The 21,917-nt window shown below is 41.3% G+C and overlaps 1 protein-coding gene across 2 annotated transcripts in view; it reads left to right on the top strand.

Annotated features, from left to right (window-relative positions):
• Window positions 1-21,917, top strand: part of b3gat2 (beta-1,3-glucuronyltransferase 2 (glucuronosyltransferase S)) — a 49,518-nt gene that overhangs the window by 11,734 nt on the left and 15,867 nt on the right. For both annotated transcript variants that reach the window (XM_052081161.1, XM_052081160.1), the window contains exon 2: window positions 11,176-11,320. In XM_052081161.1, the coding sequence (XP_051937121.1) occupies window positions 11,176-11,320 (145 nt within the window). The remainder of the gene's footprint in view (window positions 1-11,175; window positions 11,321-21,917) is intronic.

Genomic DNA, 21,917 nt, shown 5'->3' with positions numbered 1-21,917 from the left:
CTGAAGCAGTTATAGATGAAAGAGGAGCTTAGCAACATATAGAAAGGTCAAATTGTGATTGGACAAAAAAAAACAAAACACACGTACAAGAAAAAACACGACGATGAAGGGAATACTGTAGACTGGTTGGAATACCTGAATACAATTTAATGGATCAAATATTGGGTTGTAAATGTAGGCACGTTCCTCTGAGAGCGTTTAGGTCAGCAGAGAAGTCTTTGCTGGCCGAGACGGCTCACCACTGACATTACATTACGTTGATTAACAATGGTGATGACTAATCAAGTGAGCCGTACGTTGACGCCACTTGAGTGTGTTAGCCATTTGAGTCTCCACTCAAGCAGTGAGTGCAATGAAAACGTGGATTGTTGTGTGTACCTCCCTGCCTTGTTCCTGAAAAGCTGACTGTGGCAATGGAGGGGCTTTCAACTGACAGCGGAATAGCACAACCGTTTGATGCATCTGCAGAAGCTTGTCATCTAGGCAAGACTTTCGTCAGACCCTTTTTGAATAATTTAACTCCACTCAACCCAGACAGCTTCACAGCACACGTTGCTTATTTTAGGGAGCAGGTGTGATGGTGAATATACGAAGCGGAGCTGAAACTCGGGACACCTTTTGTAGAATGGAGATTCCACGTATGACACAATGAGACTATTAGAGAGCAACTATCCCTGTCATTTAAAACACATTCAAAGTATTACACTGTCATTTTAAAATGTGATCAAATCAGCTGTTTGATCTAAGTTGCAAAATTTATTGTAGTTCCCTTTTTTTTAGCAGTCGCTAAAAGGGTTGGAAAAGTTGCAGCGTTTGCAACACTGTCAGTTCTTAAGTTTATGTATGCATCAGTAGTGCTACTGGCATAGCAGATTCTCTCATTCGCCCCCACCCCCCTCCGCACACGCACACACACACACACACACACACACACACACACACACACACACACACACACACACACACACACGCACACGCACACGCACACGCACACGCACACGCACACACACACACACACATTTCTCTGCGTAGTCCAAGTTTACATGCTATTAAAATTTTGGCCAAGTCAAAGTACATCTTGACACACATCCGCCTCATAGTTCCGAGGTTGAACTCCATCTAGGAAGGCCGGAGCTGCAATCAAACCCGGTACCTCTGCCTTGTGAGGTCATTGCGCTAAGCACTCGACCACCGGGCCGTCCTACATATATATCCACAAGTTATATTAAAAATGTTCATCCAAAGATGTATTTGGTTGAAATATGCCTGGTGAACTCCATTACAATTGGATTCAGAACTTAAAAGCAATTCAGATTTGCTTTGGTGTAACAACATTTTTTGTAGCTGTTCCGCTTCTTTTAGACGGTTAGTACGTTGACACGGATTACCGGTACACATACAAGCAGTGAAATATTGCACCAGGCCTCGAACAGGCTCTTATGATTAAAATGAGACACAAAGAGGAACTGTTGGGATCAAAGAACTGGCGGGATATGAGAAATTCAATTTTTCCAAGTCCCTATGAGCAATTATTCTAATTAAATAGCGTCATGAGAGAAGGGAAGCTGGAAGTTGTAATGTCAGAGAAGCAAAGTGGAAAGGAGATGAACCTCGCCAGCGGAAATGATCCGTTGTTTGCCGGGCGCGCGAATAAGAATGGAGAAAAGAGGATGGTGACAGGAAGGCAGAAGGCTTTTAAGGACCAATGTAAATGTAAAAATATGTCATCAGCTCCATGCTCATTTCCCCGGTTTCTTTTTTTGCAGATCTGGCAATTTAACTAGGCGCGCTGTCGATGGCATGAGCTCCCCCAACTATCATTTTGCCCTATCCCTCTTGTGAACAGTAGAAGCAAAGATTGCCACTCGCTTTTTATTTTCAAAAATACATTGTTAAAAGAGGGCTAAAGCCGCGGCACAGTTTTAACCCTCCCATTTCACCCCATTAAATGTTTCATGTCTCTGATGTTATGAGTGTTATTTTTTTGCTTCTAACTGGTAAACATAAAATTGGCCCGATGATATTTTTAATGTCTTATACACATGCTGTGCGCTTTGGTGTTCTTTTGGTCAATTTGACCCCCTATGCTGTTTCAGCACCATAAAAAACAAAAACAAAATGAAACATACATATCAACATTTTACAGAATTTGTCTGGTTGTTTTGGAGGATACTGAGGTCACTGTTTTTATAGTCACAATTTTATAGTTTTCAAAAAGCTTTGGCGCCGTGACTTAATATAAACAAATGTAATAGTGGCAGAACTATTAATTGTTGAAAATTGCATGACCGATTCAAAAACTTTTGAATTTGTTGATTCTTGCGATTCCTAATGCACTTTCAAAATTGACAATGACGTCGAAGGAAAGATTTCGATTAATGAGGCTGCCGTAACCTCATTTGACAACCAAAGTGAGATCGAGGACCTTTCTGATCATAAGGCATCCTGCTCTTCGTTTTGACCCCACTATTACGGTACTTACTGCTGCTGATGCCAGACAAGTGTTTCCCGATTGGCTGCGTCGTCAGCGCAGTCCAAGACATAAAATCAGAATTTGAGCTCTTCATAACGATGAAAGATAAATTCAGAGGGGACGCACATGTACGGGGACAGTTGGGAGTGACTTGAATGTGACCCATTTGCAAGCCTACATCGGGTTGCCTTTTTGGCAGGAGTGCACAAGCGAAAGGGCGAAATGACAGCCCTTGGGCCCCCTTGGGCTGCTGACACGAGAAGTGCAATCATTCTACCCATGTCTCTCAACACATTCTATGTTTTTACCTTTATCGTACGCTTTGATGACAGATAAACTACACTGGGGAAATATCTCACATAGAGCTGCACTTAGATTTCTGTTTCTTGATACTACGCACAAATTTAAAATTACATTTAAAATCCTTTGGGGGAGGGGGGGTTGTATTTTAATGCATCCTGGGATTATTGATCACAAACAAATGTTTTAGATTGCGCAATTTTGCTCATGTGATAAAAATAAAATAAAATGAAATAATTACAATATGATAACGTGTACTGAACTGGTGGCGGGTGTTGTCTGCCTTTCGCCCGGAATGATTGAAGACCAAGCAGACAAGCCTCAATTGCGTGTTCTAAAACGGAGCTATGTTTATGTGCTGCATCACAAGGTTGGCACATAGGCCGAGCTGCCAAAATGCTTTGCCTGTCCCAGACATCAATTTGGCAAGGTTGCCACCGCTACCGCTGGATTATCATAACATTTACTTTCCATCTGTGTAGTTTCGACAGAATGGTTAAAAAAAAGCAGCAGAAATGCTGCAGAGAAACATCTGCGATAAAACTGCTATTAATCCACATTCATCTCTGTTATTATCCATATGAAATTCTGGTACATGACACCATTTATTTATGTAAAATGCTGCCTATGATCATTGTACAACTCATCGCGATTATTCGGGGTTATTAAAATGCATCCTTAAAAAAGAAAGGAAAAAAAGTCTTCCCGATCTTCATTCAAAAAGAACTGCTGATTTCCTTACAGACAGACATTTTAAATAGAGCTTACACTTCATGAAGCAGGCACAGTAGGAGCCGAACAGTATGAAATCACCTTCATCTATTTTGTTTCAATGCATAAAACCATGAAGCATTCAACCTTCACACATACTGTATAATGCACCATTGCATACCAGTTTCAGAGCTCATCCCCAGCCCCTCTTAATTTGATTCATTCATTTTCTCCTCGCTCAGTTGCCCCCCCCCCACCCCCCACCACCACCATCCTCCCTCAGTCCTCTGACAGCCTCTTCCATGCATATTAATAACACAAAGATAAAAATACACATGATTGAAATCATACCCAAACCCTCATCGTGGTACACAAACACCACAAAGCTATTTCTTCGGAGCAGCAGGGAGGAATTGATGGACTACATTACGAAACGTATGCACAATTCATATCTCATCTACAGTATTTGTCTACCGGCAAGAAGTCAGATTTGATCATCTGATAGCCCTGAACGGCTCTGAGATGTGTCCCGGTTGTGGGTCCAATGAACATTATTCTGCACCCTCTTTTGTCGACCTGTGTGTCACATGTGTTTACTGACTGAGCCGGTGTCATTTGTCACGACTCAGCGCCTGTCATTTAATGTGCAGGAAAGATGAATGATTTGTTATTGCCGGGTAGCGTTTGCCCTCAGGTGAAGCGATAATGAGATGGGAGCTACTGAGAATTTTTAATACACATCATTGTCGGCCGTTGGCTCCCAGCTGTAAAAACTAAACTGATGTGTAGCAGAATCCTTTACAGATTCATCAATGATGTTTAAACACAGATCAGAGAAGCTAGGCTATGGTCAGCACTCCAAAGTGCAAGTAGACCGAGTGGTCGTAAAGTACGACTCATTTCATTAAGCGATCCCTATTATAATTCTGTAAATATAATGAGAGTACCGGGAATTAAATTTTTCTGCTCTTCAACACCAATCAAAATTCTGATTTTTTATCATAATAAATTGAGCTCCCATCTGTTCAAACCAACCATTTAAATTTACGGACATAATTATAGATCCATTGTTGTATTTTTCAAGTACAAATAACGTGCAGTGGCAGCAGTGCACGCAGTAGACGGGATGTTAATTTAACAAAGACTAATGTGTATCAAAGCAATTCATCACTGTATATGTGGAGACTGGCAATATGGGGTCCTTTTTTTGACAAATGTGTTCCATTCCTACGGCGATGACGTGGTTCATGATTAGAGTAAAGCATATGAAAAACACGTTAGCCGTACATTTGAATCAGTCCCCCAAAAGCAACAAACAGTTACCTTCTTGTGCAGCCAGACTATGTATTTGCACACCGCCGTGCTCGTTCACCAATCGTGACATTGAAATGTTATATGGTGCAACTTTATCGACAGCACTTCTGCTTGTCATTTTTCCTTGTGCGAAAAGATATAGTGGGCAATTTGATGTATCTGACCTCCATTTCTCAAGTCAGGCAAGTGGAAACATTGTTTCAGTTGGCTTCATGATCATTCCGTAGCACCTGACAATCATGGCATCTTGTGTTTGGTGCATAACTTTTGCCTCTAAATATAGAAAACGTTCAACGTTATGATAATGAGTCTTGACCTTTTCTGAGCGGATCAGGATCAAAAAAAGTCATTTTTGCACACTGCGTAAAACCCAATCGTTCAGGTAGTGATGGGAAAATGAAGCTTCAAGATGGTTCATGAACCATTTTTTGACTCCTCTTGATGGCCCTCTGCGGCATGGTGGTCGAATGGTTAGCACGACTGCCTCACGTTGCAGGGGTGCAGAGTTAGATTCCCGCTCCGGCCTTCCTGTGTGGAGTTTGCATGATCTCCCCATGCCTGCATGGGTTTTCTCCGGGTACTCTGGTTTCCTCATACATTCCTAAAAACATGCATGACACGTTAATGGAACACTCTAAATTGTCCCTCGGTTTTATTGTGAGCATGAATGGTTGTTCATCTATGTGTGCCCTGTGATTGGCTGACAACCGGTGCAGGGGGTACCCTGCCGACTGTCCGAATACACCTGGGATAGGCTCCAGCTCTCCTATGAGGATGAGGCGATTAGAAGATGGATGGATGGGTCGATGGATGGATGGATGGATGGAATGACCGATGGATGGAATGATGAATGGATGGATGGATGGATGGATGGATGGATGGATGGATGAATGGCCCTCTATGTTCAGCATATGGCTGAGAGCACAGTGGCTTGACATTTCTTAAACCCTTTTCTTCAAACCAAAAGTGCCATCTAGAGGAGTCAAAAAATACACCAACTGGTTCATGAAACATCTTTCAGCTTCACTTACAGGATTATTTGAACAAACATTGGATAAACGAGGTCTCTGGATTTTATACCATCAATCGCCAAAGCCGTTTATATGGAGAATATGCGACAGTTGCTGTTTTATTTTAGGCTGTTTTGTCCAAGAGCTTTCATCTGAGGTTACTTTGAGCCTGTGTTTTTTGATAGTTCATGGTTCAATTTCATTGACTTGATAGACGGTTCCCCAGCACTGGTTTGTCTGATGATGCGGTTCAATGAATACACCACACTTTTTACGGACATCTGATGACGTTTAAGATGTCTGTAAACTGATGCTGTGATTCAATTAACTTGGAAAATGTAGGCCTCCCTCAAACGCTTACAACTTACAACTAAATCTGACATCTTTGGATGCCCTCATGTGTGCAATGTGTCACTTCATCACAGCTGATACACAACAAGAATTTAGTAACATACCACACCAGGGGTGCTGGGAACTAGTGTTGGGGGGGGGAACTCAATTGTTGTCATTTTGGAGGAAAATGATTACAATGACTACTTCTTATGGATACCATACATTATCTTCTTTTACTAAAATTTGCTGTTCCAAGAAATGTGATTTTTCTCTGACGTTGGCATCTTACCGAATGTAATATTTTGGCTTTATAATGAATATTTATTTTGGAAAATCGACAAAATGGGATTTGAAAAAAATAGTTTACTGCAATACTGGTCTAAGTCCAAACAGCAAGCAAATCTATTCGTGTTTCATGGTTGATGAAAAATACCTTTCTCTAATAATAACATGCAGATGTACTGGCTTAAGTCCGACTCACTTTCGGAGTTTTCTGTTAACTTGTTAACTTCTTTTGTGATATATTTTTGTGAGATGTGAAACCTGTTTTCATGGGAGTAGCCATTTTGGAAATGAGAGATGGCACATTGTTGCACTGAAAAATACTGAGCGCAGTAAAAGACAGCCCCCAATATGACACAATTCGAACCAAACCTTTATTAAAGTTGGCATTATTCTGAAAGTTCTGCTTTCCTCGAATAATTTCTACATTTAATTTAAAAATGACAAAATTGAGGTACCATTCAGCTGGAGCTATGTTTTCCAATAATTATACTTTTCATTTGTGTTCAGCACATCTTTTCCCGAGTGATATACACAGAATAACTTACTCTGTGAATCAGCATTGTTTTTGTTTGCTTGTTGTACCAAGTACACTGACAAAAGAGACAAAATTCAAACATGTACATTGTTTTCACATGACTAAATCATAATATTTTTTTGGGCCTAATATGTAAAAAGCACAAGGAAGTTGTCTCTGGTAGTTTAGGCTACATTAGTATTCCGAAAACAAGCAAAAAAATAAAATAAAAAGAAATTCAGGACGATGCAATTTCCACCCTTTAGGTGTAGGGAAGGCTGCAAATTTGAAACTGGTCCATTGTGTGCCTGTCAGAGGTCTGAAATTATCATTGATCAAGGGGATGTACTGCCTCAATTTAAACTCGCCCGGGTGTTTTTCGAATCAGACGCAGAAACCTTTTAGCATGTACTTTCTCCTGTTTAATTCAGTTACTTTCCTGTCACAGAATTTCTGGGAACAGCTTGAGTTACCGAAACACTCTGTGTCATATTTCATTTTTTACTGTCAGCAGCATTTATGATGCAGTAAAAAATAAAAAAAGACTGTCTACGCAAACATTATTGCAGCTATGTACATAACATTATAGATTAAAATCGCCTTACTTAAATTCTCGGTTTTAAAACACAGATGGGAGATAGTGAAGTGAATTTTACCATTGCGTAGTATGAAGAATTGTAAATTGCGCTTTAAATTAAGCACCATAGTTCTGATGGCTTTGAAATGTATGGAAACTATTTGCTGGTTGGTTATGGTCCAGTGAAATCATTTGATGAATTTCCTATTAAACAGCCAGGCTGGATAAAAGCATGAGTACATGCTCATCTAACCCTATTTGTATAAAAAAAAAACGTCTTAACTTGAGGTTTGTGTTGTAAAATATCCCTGTGACAGCAATACTGTGCAGATGGTAGTGTGTGTAAAGCTGTTTCCTTAATGAAAAATAATGCACCATCTGTTGAAGTACTCTGAGCACACAACTAGCCCTCCCATTTTCCTAAATAATGTCACCTTACCGGAACTGCAGGCATGCGTCAACTATGTATGTGGTATGACATTGTAGAGGACTTAGCTAATTGTGTGCTTCCTCTAAGTGGTGCAGGTCAATACTGCTCACCGTGGCATTGTTTTGAGCCCTAAGTCCCTAAATTGCAGGATGCGTGAGCCGCAACATGATAGTAAATAGTGTGACCTCGTAGCACATCATTAAATTCAAAGTGAATCAGGATAAACAAAAAATAGAAAGGGATGAATATTTCATGCTTTCTTCTTGACATGTGACTGTTGAGCAAAAGAGAAATTAGCTTGGCACAAAAAAGTGGACGTTATTTTCATTCCCATGCACTGTTGCAGTGAAGGGACCAAAACCAATCTCGCACCACAACCCTGTAGGTGTCTGTATTGATACAACCAGAGCAAACCTGAGGATGCCCTGCAGTGGTAGGATAAAAATCAGAACACTAAATGTTGTCCACTAAACTGAACTGCGCGGCTTGGTGAATACCCGTATTCTCTGAAACTGTCCGTGTGTCAGGCAACATGATCACGCCTGGGTGGCGTTTACATGCTCTCCTCGTACTTGTGTGGGTTACATTCATTCATCCATTTACCGAGTGGTTTTTTATTTTTATTTTTTGTCTTTGTGCCCTGTGGCTGACTGGTGGCCAGTCCAACGGGTAGCCAGCCTCATCAACTTGGATAGAGACCAGCTCATTATAGCAGCCCTAATAAGGACAAGTGGAACAGAAAATGAATGAATGGCCGTCAGTGGCAGCCAGGATGTCTTCTTTTATGTATTTATTTGTTTAGGCCTGCGTGGGTTTTCTCCGGGTGCTCCGGTTTCCTCCCACATTCCAAAAATATGCATGGCAGGCTGATTGAACACTCTAAATTGTCCCTAGGTGTGAGTGTGAGTGCGAATGGTTGTTCGTCTCTGTGTGCCCTGCGATTGGCTGGCAACCGATTCAGGGTGTCCCCCGCCTACTGCCCGGAGACAGCTGGGATAGGCTCCAGCACCCCCCGCGACCCTAGTGTGGATCAAGCGGTTAGGAAAATGAATGAATGAATCAAAATGCAGGTTCAAGAGCAACAAAATGTATTTTTTCAGATAAAAGGGTGAAGAGCCTTTGTGGCAAAAACTGGATAGAGAATAGAAGTAACACATAAAGGTTTTATACAGGAAGTGGAAAAAAAGAGCATTTGTAGACAAAGAAGCAGCGGCAAAGAAGCAGATTAATGAGATGCATTTTCCTACTCATGCAGTGTGACGGCTGAAATCAAACGTTAGTATTCAGTGTATGAAGCTCAGTCTGAACTTATCCACTTGAGTCATGAGTAGTTAAGCACATTGCTGAACTCCAGTGGAAATAAAGTGTCAAACGAAACTGTGCTTTGAGGTAATCCATTCAAATAGCTCATCAGCAGTCAAACCAGGACTTCACCATTAGGCCAAACAACATCCACGCTCCAGGATGATTGCCCAAGCGGTGTCAGCTTCTATTCTGTTTCCAAGCCTTCCTTTCATCCTTGAAGTCCACAAGGTGGAAGAGCTCGAGTCTTTTGAGAATCGCCTAAAAGAGGGCGGCCAGGCAGCAGCTACAGAGAAACCAGGGATGTAGGTTTAAGTCCGATAAGGTTGAACTCGAGGGGGAACCAGTCGGAAGAGGGAAAGAGCTTCAAAGCAGTTGCTGTCGGTGTGGCTCCGAGGCGGTGGACAAGGGGGCCTGGGTAGGACACGGGTGTTACCATGGAAAGCAGAAAAGAGCAAATAGAAATTAAACAGAAGAAAAGGGGTAATGTGAAGGTCCATGAGGACATGAGTCAAGTGCCTAAGGAGAGGTTATGTTTTCATCACCAACCGCTAAATAGAGCATGATGCCAAAACTACATACAGTGGCGGATTGAGATATTGAGGTGGAAGCCTCAATTTGGCTTTCGATTTTTTTGCTGTGACTTGTGAGCGCAAAGTGGGGCAGTAAATTCAAATCGACTCGCAAATAGTAAACATTTCATCAGAAAAGATTTAGGTTCATGCTGTTTGGATGTTTACTACTTTACTATTAAACTATACATAAAGACAAAGAGAAGTATCCATCCATCCCTCCATTTTCTAATCAGCTTATCCTCACGAGGGTCATGGGTGTGCTGCTGCTTATCCCAGCTGTCTTCAGGCAGTAGACGGACACCTTGAACTGGTTGCGAGCCTATCGCCACACACACGTAGACAAACAACCATTCCCGCTCACAATCACGCCAAGGGACAAGTTGGAGAGCCCAATCAACCTACCATGCATGTTTTTGGGATGTGGGAGGGAACTGGAGTACCCGCAGAAAACCCACGTAGGCGCAGCGAGTGCATGCAAACTCCACACAGGAAAGTCGAAACAAGAATCGAACCCCGCACCACTTTACTGTGAGGTGGATATGCTAACCAGTCATCCACGTGGCGCCCCAAAGAGATGTATATGTTGTCTATTTAAAACAACCAAACAATGTTAGCTTAAAGGGGCCATATCCTGCTATTTTAAGCTTTCCAATACTACCTATATGATTAGATACAGTATTCTCTTTGGCTCAATGGTGATCCAAGTTCTTATGAAATATGAGTTACTTTGAAGGGTATTATTCTAAGCCCCAAGTAAGACAAGACACCTTGTTCACCTCTGCCCGTGCAGCTGTTGTGCCCTTTCATGACGTCATCCTAAAACTGGTTACACAAACCACGCACGAGACTGTACTCAACAGTTTTCATCACTCGGGCGACTCATGCCGCTTTTCGTATGTGTGTATGCATATGCATGCATGCTGTGTTATTTCGTCATGAGCAACTGGCCTGTGGGTGTCTATGCGAGCGAACAGCAGTGGGTGGCCAAGGTTGGAAAATAGAATAAGACACACGACCACACTCTCACACACAATCACAGTCGGATGGGCAAAAGCTGTGAGTGATTTAGAAGAAGGTTAGCCTGAGATTTGTATGGACTACCTATGTATGCATGCATATGGAATCAAAATTGAATTGAACATTTTAATCATCGTGTGTACATTTCAACTCAAAACACCATTTGGATTTTAGCTATTTATGTTCAACTCTGTATGCCACGTCATGTTATGCCGTCGTGTTCTTTTCATGTCGCTCAGTCACTACAAAAGCCGCCTATTACTTCGCGTATATTAACAGAACTGTGATGTGAAAACTGATTCTCGACTTTGCATTCATCTTTTTGTTTTTTTAGATGCGGAGCACTCGAGGTGTGTCTGTGTGGCCAGTGGGGTTTGTTGGTGGCAGAGCATATGAGCGCCCAATCGTTTCAGGGGGGAAAGTTGTGGGCTGGTACACTGGCTGGAGACCAGACCGTACCTTTGCCACTGACATGGCAGGTAAGACGCAAGTCATACAAAGCCTGTTTTAATTTTCTTATTCATGGTTGTATAATAATAACAATGACAATATTTTGCTGATTGCTTGTAATGAGATCTTAATCATTTCCATGGTGACCCAGAGGATCATCTACTAGTTACTACGTCTATAGTACTGGTGGGCGAAGACAACTAATGTTGTGTTAGCACTAGCAACTGTGTTCATGTTACCTTTTACAGTTGTGTACATTGCGCGTACACACTACAATCATCAGTTTGTTTATTGACATCATGAAAATTACCTGGACATGTTTACCGGTAGCTTGAAATTACAACCATTTCCATTTCCTCGAGCTTGAAGTTGTGGATACCCAGCAGACATGACCTGCTATATGAATCATTGTCTAAGAAATAATTTTCCAAATGTAAATACGGTAGTTTGATTTTTCTGTTTGTCTTCAGCCTCAAAATAATTTGAAACAATGACTCACGAGGCATGTTTTTCTTCCGTGCTTTGTCTTAAAAAATAAACATACAATTACAACTTATTTCACCTCCTCCTCACATCAGCTTGTTATGATTACTGTTGTCGATTTGTATTGAATTTAATGACTCCAAATTACTTGTACAAAGTAGGTAACTAGCTAAGCTTTTGACTGTCCAATGCAGACAATATGTATCACACAATTCAAAGCTTATCATTGACGTGTGATCTTAGCCCGAGCCTTTTTCACTCGTGTGATCCATAAAACAATCAACAACTGTTTGTGTTTGCTCAGCCACATTTATTGACGTTTATTTATTGATTGCATAGATCACAGTTGTCAAAAGGCACTCTCTGAAGGATGTCCACAACGACATGGTTCCTATTGGTAAAAGCAAATGGCCGACTTGGTTTCCTCACACAAACTGATGTGGTCAGCACAAAAGAAGCTTCTCACTCTTAGCGGAGTGGGCAACTAAGAGGTCAGCTCTTCTGCTATTCAGCAAAATGATAAAAGACACGAAAACACTTTAAGTGTGTCTTGAGGAGAACAATACGAAAAGAACATTTATGTTTGGAATAGTAGCTATGATAATGAAATGTCAGTACCAATCAAAGGTTTGGAAACACTTTCCGGTTCAAAGTGTCTTCAACACATTACGAGGACGTAAACACACACTCACACAAACAAATGCTTTGAAATCCGAACAGTGGAAGTAGAAGGAGTCTCAGAGCAGACTGTGGTCAACTTGGAGGTTCCACTGCACTCCATCATAAAAAGCAGCATTTTGCCCACACATTTACTTTTTGTTGGTAACCAAGAACAAAAGCCTAATGAGTGTTGATTGCATGAATGCTTTCAAAACACATATGTCCACACAAGTGACTGTACTGCGGCTAACCACACGTGCACTCACTTTATCTCAAATATGCACGCGTCTGCCCCTGGGATTATTGTTAATTAAACCCGAACAAGAGTGAGCATCTCTTTTTCATTCTACTACCTTGTTTCACCGCAATTATCATCTACTACCTTGTTTCACCGCAGTTATCACTGCCAGCGTGCTCATCTTTTTTTCTTAATCTTCCTCTTAGACCAGGGGTGCCCAAACTTTTTGGATCAAAGATCTACTTTTTGACCAACTAACCTCACGGGATCTACCCTTACCGGCGCGCGCACGCACACTCGCACACAAATGTAAGATTTACCTGCTTTATTTTATTTTTTAAATATTTTATTTAGTGAAAATGAGACTGATTAGTGTGCAGTGTATATTAACACAAAAAATATATTACTAACATGTACAAAGACACACAAATGGTTGTTTGTTTTTTTTCTTCTCGACACTCCTCGGATCTACTTGGGACCTGTCTTAGATCTACCGGTAGATCAGGATCTACCTAATGGGCACCCCTGTCTTAGACTCTCACATACAATACCCCTTCCTGTCAAATGCTTTCATTTTTTTTGCATGGTTTCACAATTTTCATCTTTAAAATCATCAAACTAATGTCGTCCAGCCAGTAACGTGTCCCATGTAATCATTGGCCAACGAAAACCTTAACATAGGATGACCATCAAGCAATATTGTGCGCAGTTATCTACTGCTAATTGGCGAACAAGAGCGGGTGATCGAAGATTTCGACTGTGCGAGCTCTCTCCCCGCATTAAAAATTTAATCCTGCAAAATGAGCCACATCTTTTACTTGTAACCTAATTATAGGGGGGGGGGGGGTGTAACTGTAACAAAATACAGTTACGTTTTTTGTTTTCAATATCCTGAATACGTAACGACCATAGATGTATGTTTCGATTTAGCAGGAGCGTTTGAGAGGGAATGATGCAATGAATTTCTGTTTGCAATTTTACATAACATATAAAGGAACTTCTCAGGCCTGTAAATGTGGCATATATCTCTCTCATAAAAGACAATTGGATGCGTATCTCGATATATCTGAAAGTGGAACGGTTCGATTCAGTTCAATTTGACGCAGTCGCGTCTTTGAAATAAAAATTGATTTTCCAGTTCAAATCGTTTTTTTTTTTTGCACGCCTTCTGGAAATGTATTGCAGCATGGGTGAAAGAAGGTTGACAAAATCATCCTCCATAAAATTGGCCAAACACACTGTCTCGAAGAGAGAAAGAAGAGAGGCGGCCACAACAGGGAGCCCACAGATGAAGGCTGTGCATCTCAAATGAACCCTTTCCTGCACCCTAAAACCTGATAACATGATAAGCTATCCACTGTAGTAACCGCTGTCCCCGAAAGGTTAAAGCCCCAATCGGAGCAATGCTGATTTACATATTATTTTTTTAAATATTAATGAGGAAACCGTTCAAAGTGAGTTATTCTGGCCAATAAAAATAGCCCAGAAAAGGGCACCATGCTCATTTCCACTGCAAATTATTTTGCAAACTTGACAAAAGGATATAAAACTTGACGGCATGGCACCTTTAACAAGTGGGGGGAAGTAAGATAAGAAAATCTTGATTCGTCTCACAATGGAGAAATTCTCAATTTACAGCAGCAAGCTTATGAAAGGGAGAAGTAGAAGAACAAAAAGTATCGAAATAAATATAAATGATAAAATATAAATATAAGCATATTAAAAATGGGTGAGCGGGGGTGAGTCCAGGTGTTCAGGTCCGTCAATAGCCCGATAGCAGTCGGCAAGAACGAGCGTCGGTATCTCTCCTTCTTGCAGCGCGGATGTATCAGTCTTTGGCTAAAGGAGCTGCCCAGTGCTATCAGGAGGGCCTGGAGGGCGTGGGAGGGCCTGTCCATCATAGCTTTTAGCTTGGCTAGTATCCTCCTGTTACCCACCTCCTCCAGAGTGTCCAGGGATTATCCCAGGACCGAGCTGGCCCTCCTGACCAGTCTCTCTCCGTCCCGGGCTGAGATGCTGCCTGACCAGCAGACAATGCCATAATGAATGGCTGAGGTCACCACAGAGTCATAGAAGGTCTTAAGGAGTGACCACTGAACTGCAAAAGACCTCAGTTTTCTGAGCAGCCACTTCCTGAGAGCGTCCATGTTTTAGACTAGTCTAGTTTAGTGTTAAGAAGAACACCCAGGTACTTGTCGGAGGTCACCCTCTCTTTGTCCGTATCCTGGATGTTCGTCGGTGAAGGTGAAAACAGTTTCCTGCAGAAATCCACAACCAACTCCTTAGTTTTCCTGGGGTTGATCCGGAGGTGGTTCTCCGGGCACCAGTCCACAAAGTCCTCCGTCAGTCCCCTGTCTGTACCCCATCCGATCACCTCCATCCGTAATGAGGTTGAAGTCTTGTACTTGGACTTGTTCAAGCAGGGTCAAGTCGCTTTGATTTGAAATTTTTCCTTCGTGAAAAAGAATCACCATTTAAAACTGCATGATATGTTTACTTGGAGGAAAGATACTAAAAGAAAAAAAAAACCTTTGGATTTACTTTATTCAGACATTGGTTGCGTGTGATTAAAATGTTGCACATGATCAAGTACTTTTTTTTTCAGTGTACATAAACGCAACCTAATTATCATCCTCATATTTTTACTGCACTAAATACTTTCACAGTAACAATATTTATGCGGTAGCAGCATAATAGTTTGGGGGTTTTTTTGTATAAAATTGTGCAAGAACAACAAAGGATGCGCTGAACCGGCGACCAAACTTAATTCAATTTTAAACGATTATTCATAGGGATTACAATGGGCTGACTGTAGGCCTCCGAGTGGGTGTCAGCGCTCGTCCAAAAAGTTATGTGTTGCACAGAGCTGCATTGTTATCGGTGCACTCAAGCTGCACATCTACAATGTGACCTCATTGAACCGGACACAAAGGAGCCCCAACCTTTTTGTGCATATGTGTCTATAATCGTGTATGAAGAGAACATATAAACACAGGGGTGCACACTCAATAGAATCATGAATCTTTTCAGAATGACACGCCCATCAGCACATGCATGAACTGATGCGAGCGAGCTTGTGTACATGCTCCGGAGAAGTGACAAGCGTGCAATTGTCTAAGCGCACATTAGAGCAGCATCTGTACAAATCGAGGCAAGCGTGAACCTGTGCACACACGGCAAAGAAGAAAACACACACAACCAACAACATGTCGCTGAGATGGCGCCGCCCGCCTTCGCCGAAGTGGTGCTCGCCACTGGAGATGTGGTCGCTGAGAAGGAGACATGAAAGCGTTTAACCCAGAGTGACCTTGTCGGTTCAATGTTGCTGTTCCCGAGGCAGTGAGATAGAGACTTGGTACAGGAAAAGTTAGAACATCCTCTCATCTATAAAAGCGCGGGAGTAGTCAAGATATGTGATGAACTACTAAAGTATAGTTTATGCGGGGTCGAACGCAGTATAAAACGTTGAGCTGTCCTTGTCAGCTTGAGATGCAATTATCTACTAACTTCATAAATTATTATCTGATACTAAAGGCAGAATTACTACTTACATTACAATGGCATTACATTTCGAGGCTTGCAGACAACTAATTGAAGGCTGAACAATTTGCACAAAAATAATTAATTATGATTGCCTCCCACACCTCTGAACAATGTGATTTTTATTTTATAATTATTCTTTTTAACAGCATATAATTAATGTTTTTGTTGTCCATCCATCCATTTTCTGATTTGCTTTATCCTCGTAAGGTTCGTGGCGGGTGCTGGGGCCTATCCCAGCCGTCTTCGAGCAGTAGGCGGGGGCCACCTTGAACTAGTGGCCCGCAAATCGCAGGGCACACATACACGTACATACAAACAACCATTCGCGCTCACTCTCACACCTTGGGATAATTTAGAGTGCTCAATTAGCCTGCCATGCATGTTTTTGGAAGTTGGGAGGAAACCGGAGTACCCGGAGAAAACCCACGCAGGTGCGTGGAGAACATGTAAACTCCACACAGGAAGGCCAGAGCTGGAATTGAACCCAATACTTCTGTACTGTGAGGTCGACGCGCTAACCGGGCCACGAATGGTTTTGTTATAAAACACAATTTACCTCAATGTATTTGTATGTCAAATCAATCTTCTACATTAAAATGAATTGAAATCCCATTAATCAGTTCCAGCCACCGAAAAATTAACCAAAATATATAATTATGTGTTTTCAAAGAAGGAAAAGAAGTACTGTAATATAACGCAAAACTTCCTATTCACTTGTTTTAGTGGTGTTGGAAGACTTGACACTGCACATACAGGTAGTGCAAGATAGCTTGGTTAAAAAATAAAAAATTCAAAAAGAAGAATACTGTTCAACACCCCCCGTAAATGTGGTCATCTTACAAAAGCGTTTTATCATATGGTGATCGAGATCTTCGTGACAGGTCTATCCCGGCATTACCTCCCAGGCACTTGTATGGGTTGTGTCTATTGACAGGCCTGCCATCTGTAGGAGGCTAGTTTTAGTAGTATTGACTTTCCACGTCCAGTTCATATGTAAATAATTATTCAACAGCTTAATTAAACTTTCCAAAGCAATTTCAAAGGATAGGTAAATATTTTCCCCAAAATGGCAATGAGCACTGCCACATCAACGACGCACAAAGAACTTTATATCATATTCCTTACGGTTGTACTGTCAGGATCTAAAATGCATTTTAACCTTTCCAAATGGCCTTAATTTGACGTTTTCTAAAAATGTTGTTCAACTTTTGGGTGTTTTCGCACATCTTTCTGGCAAGGAGCAATCCACCAACAAATGTCCATGTTCAGTTAGAATGGATTTTTTGACAAAAATCCTCCAGTCTAAATCATGCTTTTCACATTTTGATATCCGGCTGACACCTCATCAATGATCAAGAGTACGTCACCATTGCTCGGCCTCAAGGTTTTTGCCAGAATGCCGTTCAACTCTTTGGTAGGGAAAGAGCGAGTTGTGTACAGTTCAGATGTCCAATTATTGTAAGTTCACCAGTAAAACCTAGATTGCTGATCGGATTCGTCCAAAATTTGTACCTAAAAGCTGAATATGCATATGTTTTATTTCACCTTCTCTGCTAGGAGTAAATGCTTAGATTGAGCAAAAGAGGAAACTTTGCTGCGTACTGTATCTAAGAATGTCTTGGCCTGTCTTGCCTTCATGTTTTCTACAACAGAATGTACAGCGGGGGAGGGGTTGAGGATGGGGGCAGGGGGTGACAGACAGCTGACCTGGCTTAAAACTGTGAAAACTTAACCCAGGAGAGCATCGCGAGCAAAAAGTGTTTTCATGGCCACGGTTTCTCTGTGTGCGATGCATGCTGACACATATCTCAGAGGACTGCTGTCTGCGAGCCCCGCGTTTCATTAATTCAACATCGCTGCAGTCAACAACATTCTGCTCAGACTGGAGAAGAGGGAAATGAGAAGTGGTCAGGATGCTGAATTACTCAAGGTGAATTCCCAACTCAAGACTTGATTGCCAAGGCGTTCTACCCGCTAACGATTTGCAAAAACTAATATTCAGTCGTTATGGATAGACCTTGCATGAGGACTGCAGCAGACTGGTAAGGGATCTGAGCCGCCTGAGCAATTCTGTTCGGTGAAGCGCACCAACCCTTCCATTTGTCACGTTGGCATTTGTGCCCATATCATGACCAACTGAATGGAAATATTGTTTTGATTAACATTAGTTCTTGCGTGCCCTTCATCATTTAACTACACAGATGTCAGACACCATGACCATCAGATAACACAGAGGTTACTGCCATGGGGTATCGGAATGCTCAGAAATGAAATGAGTACAGTTAGACCTTGGTTTTCGACCATAATCTGTTCCAGAAGTGAATTGAATTGAAGTGAATACAACTAGAAGGCTGTTCGAAAAGCGATTTGTATGAAATCCAAAACTATTTTATTAGCCCGTGATTAGGGGCTAATACACTATGCAGAAATAACATAAAAACAGTCCCATTCACATAAATCCCAACAGACATGTCTGCTCACAATGAACACTACATGAGGAAGCGTCGCTTCCACATGTAAGGAAGCGTTAGAGGAGGAGTTAAGTGGCGTAACTGAGCAACAGTTTGGTCAAAAACCGGTTTTCGGTCGTAATCCGAGGTTTAAAAATCTAGAATTTTCTGGTCGAAAATCGATTTGGTCAAGAACAGTGATGTTCGACAACCGAGCTTTGACTGTACTTTGTGATTTTTTTTTAAATTCACCCTCTCACCACATACTTCTCGGTTGCTTGCTAACAGGTGTGCAGCGGGAGCAGTGGCTCAGAACAGAACCTTTACCCAAAAAACAAGTGATTTCAACCAGTGTGTTATGACTGGATTTTGAGTGTGCTGAAATTCTATAACTTTGGTGTATTGTGAATGAATTGTCAAATGCAGCTTGAAGAATGTTGGTTTTAAATCGTGGGAGGAAAGGCAAAGCAGTGTAATTAAACCTAAAAGAAACTCGTGTGCTGAGCTTCATGTTTCAATAAATAAATCACTGTTGCAAGTGTTATCGGGACACGAAGAGCAATAGAGTGGGTGGTGTTGTTACACAACATGGATTTGTGTAAAATAAAACTATACAAATAGACAATGATGGCAAGACATCAATGGGAGTGATGCGATCACGTTTCTGTGTATCAGACTAGAATAAGGAATAATTGAGATTTAACGAAGCTTTACAGCTATTCAAGCTTTCTCAATATTATATTATACATATAAAAATATTAGATTTGACCTTTGTAGAATTTGATATGATTCAGCAATAAAACACTTCAGGGCAGCCAAATGAGTCTTGTGAAAATTGATGAAAACGGTTCATCGAGTTATCAATTTATGAGTTTTCTGTTGAAATGCAAGAAAGTAACAAATAAAAGTAGTCAAGTATAACCAAAGCACATTTTGAAGTAACTAAAGAAATGGCATGGAATGTCATTGGATCAGAACAATAATGTGCTTTTACAGGGCAAGTTAAATAAAATTGTAGCGCAGTCACTGCAAACACACTGTGACCTTCAAGTTTGAATTTGGTGTGACGGCCACGTAAGGTAAATTAAATGCCATTGGAGAGGCTCCTTTTTTAATTTCATTTTTTTAGATTGTGGCCATTGAATGATCTCAAGGTTGTCGGTGGAGTATCAAATTAGATTCTAACATGAACAGAAGCCAGAGTGGACGGTTGTATATTTTAGAGCCTGTCAACAAGACGCGGGAGTTTGGGAGTGGCTGAACTGCATCTGCTGAGTCAAATATTTATCTTAATGTTAAAAAATAATGTACCACGCTGCATTGTCTCAATACACTACAGCAGGGGCATCAAACTCATTACAACTTAGGGCCCACATGAACAAAACATCTATTCCCGAGTGGGCCGGAGCGGTAAAATCATGATACCTGTATATAATTTCAAACAATTGGTGTCAATATGACACCGATTTTTGCCATTTGCGAGCCATCTTAATCAACAAAGAAAAACAACAGAAAAAAGAAAACAAAAAGAAGGCAATTAAAAAAAACAAGACTGAGCTGAATGTCCGGAACAGACCCAGATTACGACCCCCTCCCATTGTGAATCTCTAGATGCTAATGCTAATGTCAACTCTGGTGTAATGACCCACATTCGATGACTTCAGCGGTCAGCAAGCTATTAGCTTGTTACAAATTCACGAGCGCTTCAGTTGCCATGATAAGTAGCAGCCCAGTTTACACACTATCATTATCGAAAATGCATCCTGGATTTTTTTTTTCTCGTTTGTATGCTTTGTGACATTCACGAATATGAAGAGTAGCAATTTTTTCCCCATACGAGCTTTAACGTCACCATAGGCTGGGGCGTGTCATATCTACCCATTTTGCATTGTGTGCTGAAATTAATTTAATTTATGAAGTTAGAGGATGTTAGTCCTTCTCATATGTGTTTGTGTTACCAGTCGTTGAATAGCTGTCAAATTTAACACATTTCTCTTTGATTTAATTTGCACGATATGACTGAAGGTTGTAGTAACATCCAGGGTAATTTCTGGTACAACTTGCTTTGCTTGTCCGAGCATTGCTTTTAAACATCAAGAAATGATTGAAAGGCTTCCAGAATTACTATCTCGTTAAACTTCACTGTACAAATAAAAAGAATCAAGGTTATGGTAAAAGTGTAGTCCAATAATTTTAGAGATTTAGCTTGTGTGACATCTTGGGGAGACTATTTCTCCAGTCTGACCGTACTTACTTTTATACTTTACCGAGTCATCTCACTGGCCGGTTCATGGGCCTAATCCGGCCCGCGGACTGCAAATTTGACACCCCTACATTAGCGCATACACCTTGTTCCTATTTGTTACACTATTTGGAGACACTATGGACGGCTAGATGGAAGTGAGACGAAAAAATTGGTGGCGTTGTCACCACCAGTCCCGCCGCACACCAAGTGAGGTGGCCAAACACAACACAACTGCACGGTGACTAACACGCACAAACCAGGCGATTGACCTTGGCGCATATAATCACTTGGGTTATTATCCGGTGGCCAACTGCTTTGCACATCTGCCTTACACTTCAGTATCTGGGCCTTTGGTAAACTAGAAAGACGAACTGACAGGGCTATGCTTTTGGACAGAGAATCTGCAGGATCACACCAACACATACTGTACTGAGTAAATAACCTGCAGCATTAAGACCATGAGACAAATGAATAAGCAATTGAATCAATCATCCATTATTTTTCGGTCTTGCTTGTCCTCCTATACAGGATATACAGTACACTGGACTCACTGTTGGCCAGTCTCAGGGCACATTTAGACTAACAACCTTTCATACAGATGGGTAATTTAGTGTGTACAACTAACCCATAATATCTTTTTCGGAATGTGTGAAGAAGGCGGAATACCAGGGAAAAACCGATGCACGTACCGGGAGAACATTTGATTTCCACTCAGGAGGGCCAAAGCCGGTTTTCAAACCAATATTGGAACTGTGAATCAGACATGTTAGCTACAATACCATCAACCTGCATTTGATTCAATACTCAAAAATATAATGGAGAGAGTCAGAGCACAAAAAAAACCCCTGAAAAAACAACTGCGCAATAGTAACTAAGTGCAAGACAAGCTTGAAGATGTACAGTTATGAGACGACTCTCTGGAGTAATGTCAGCTCCCCAAATAGCAAACAAGCAATAAACAAGTTGATCTCGCTGAGCTGTGGGCCAATTATCTGCGTTAGTCAGCT

This window comes from Hippocampus zosterae, chromosome 11 (genome assembly GCF_025434085.1).
Source record: "Hippocampus zosterae strain Florida chromosome 11, ASM2543408v3, whole genome shotgun sequence".
In the NCBI taxonomy this organism is placed as follows: domain Eukaryota; kingdom Metazoa; phylum Chordata; class Actinopteri; order Syngnathiformes; family Syngnathidae; genus Hippocampus; species Hippocampus zosterae.
Note: the sequence above shows the minus strand (reverse complement) of the source record. Positions and strands in the feature narration are given on the sequence as shown.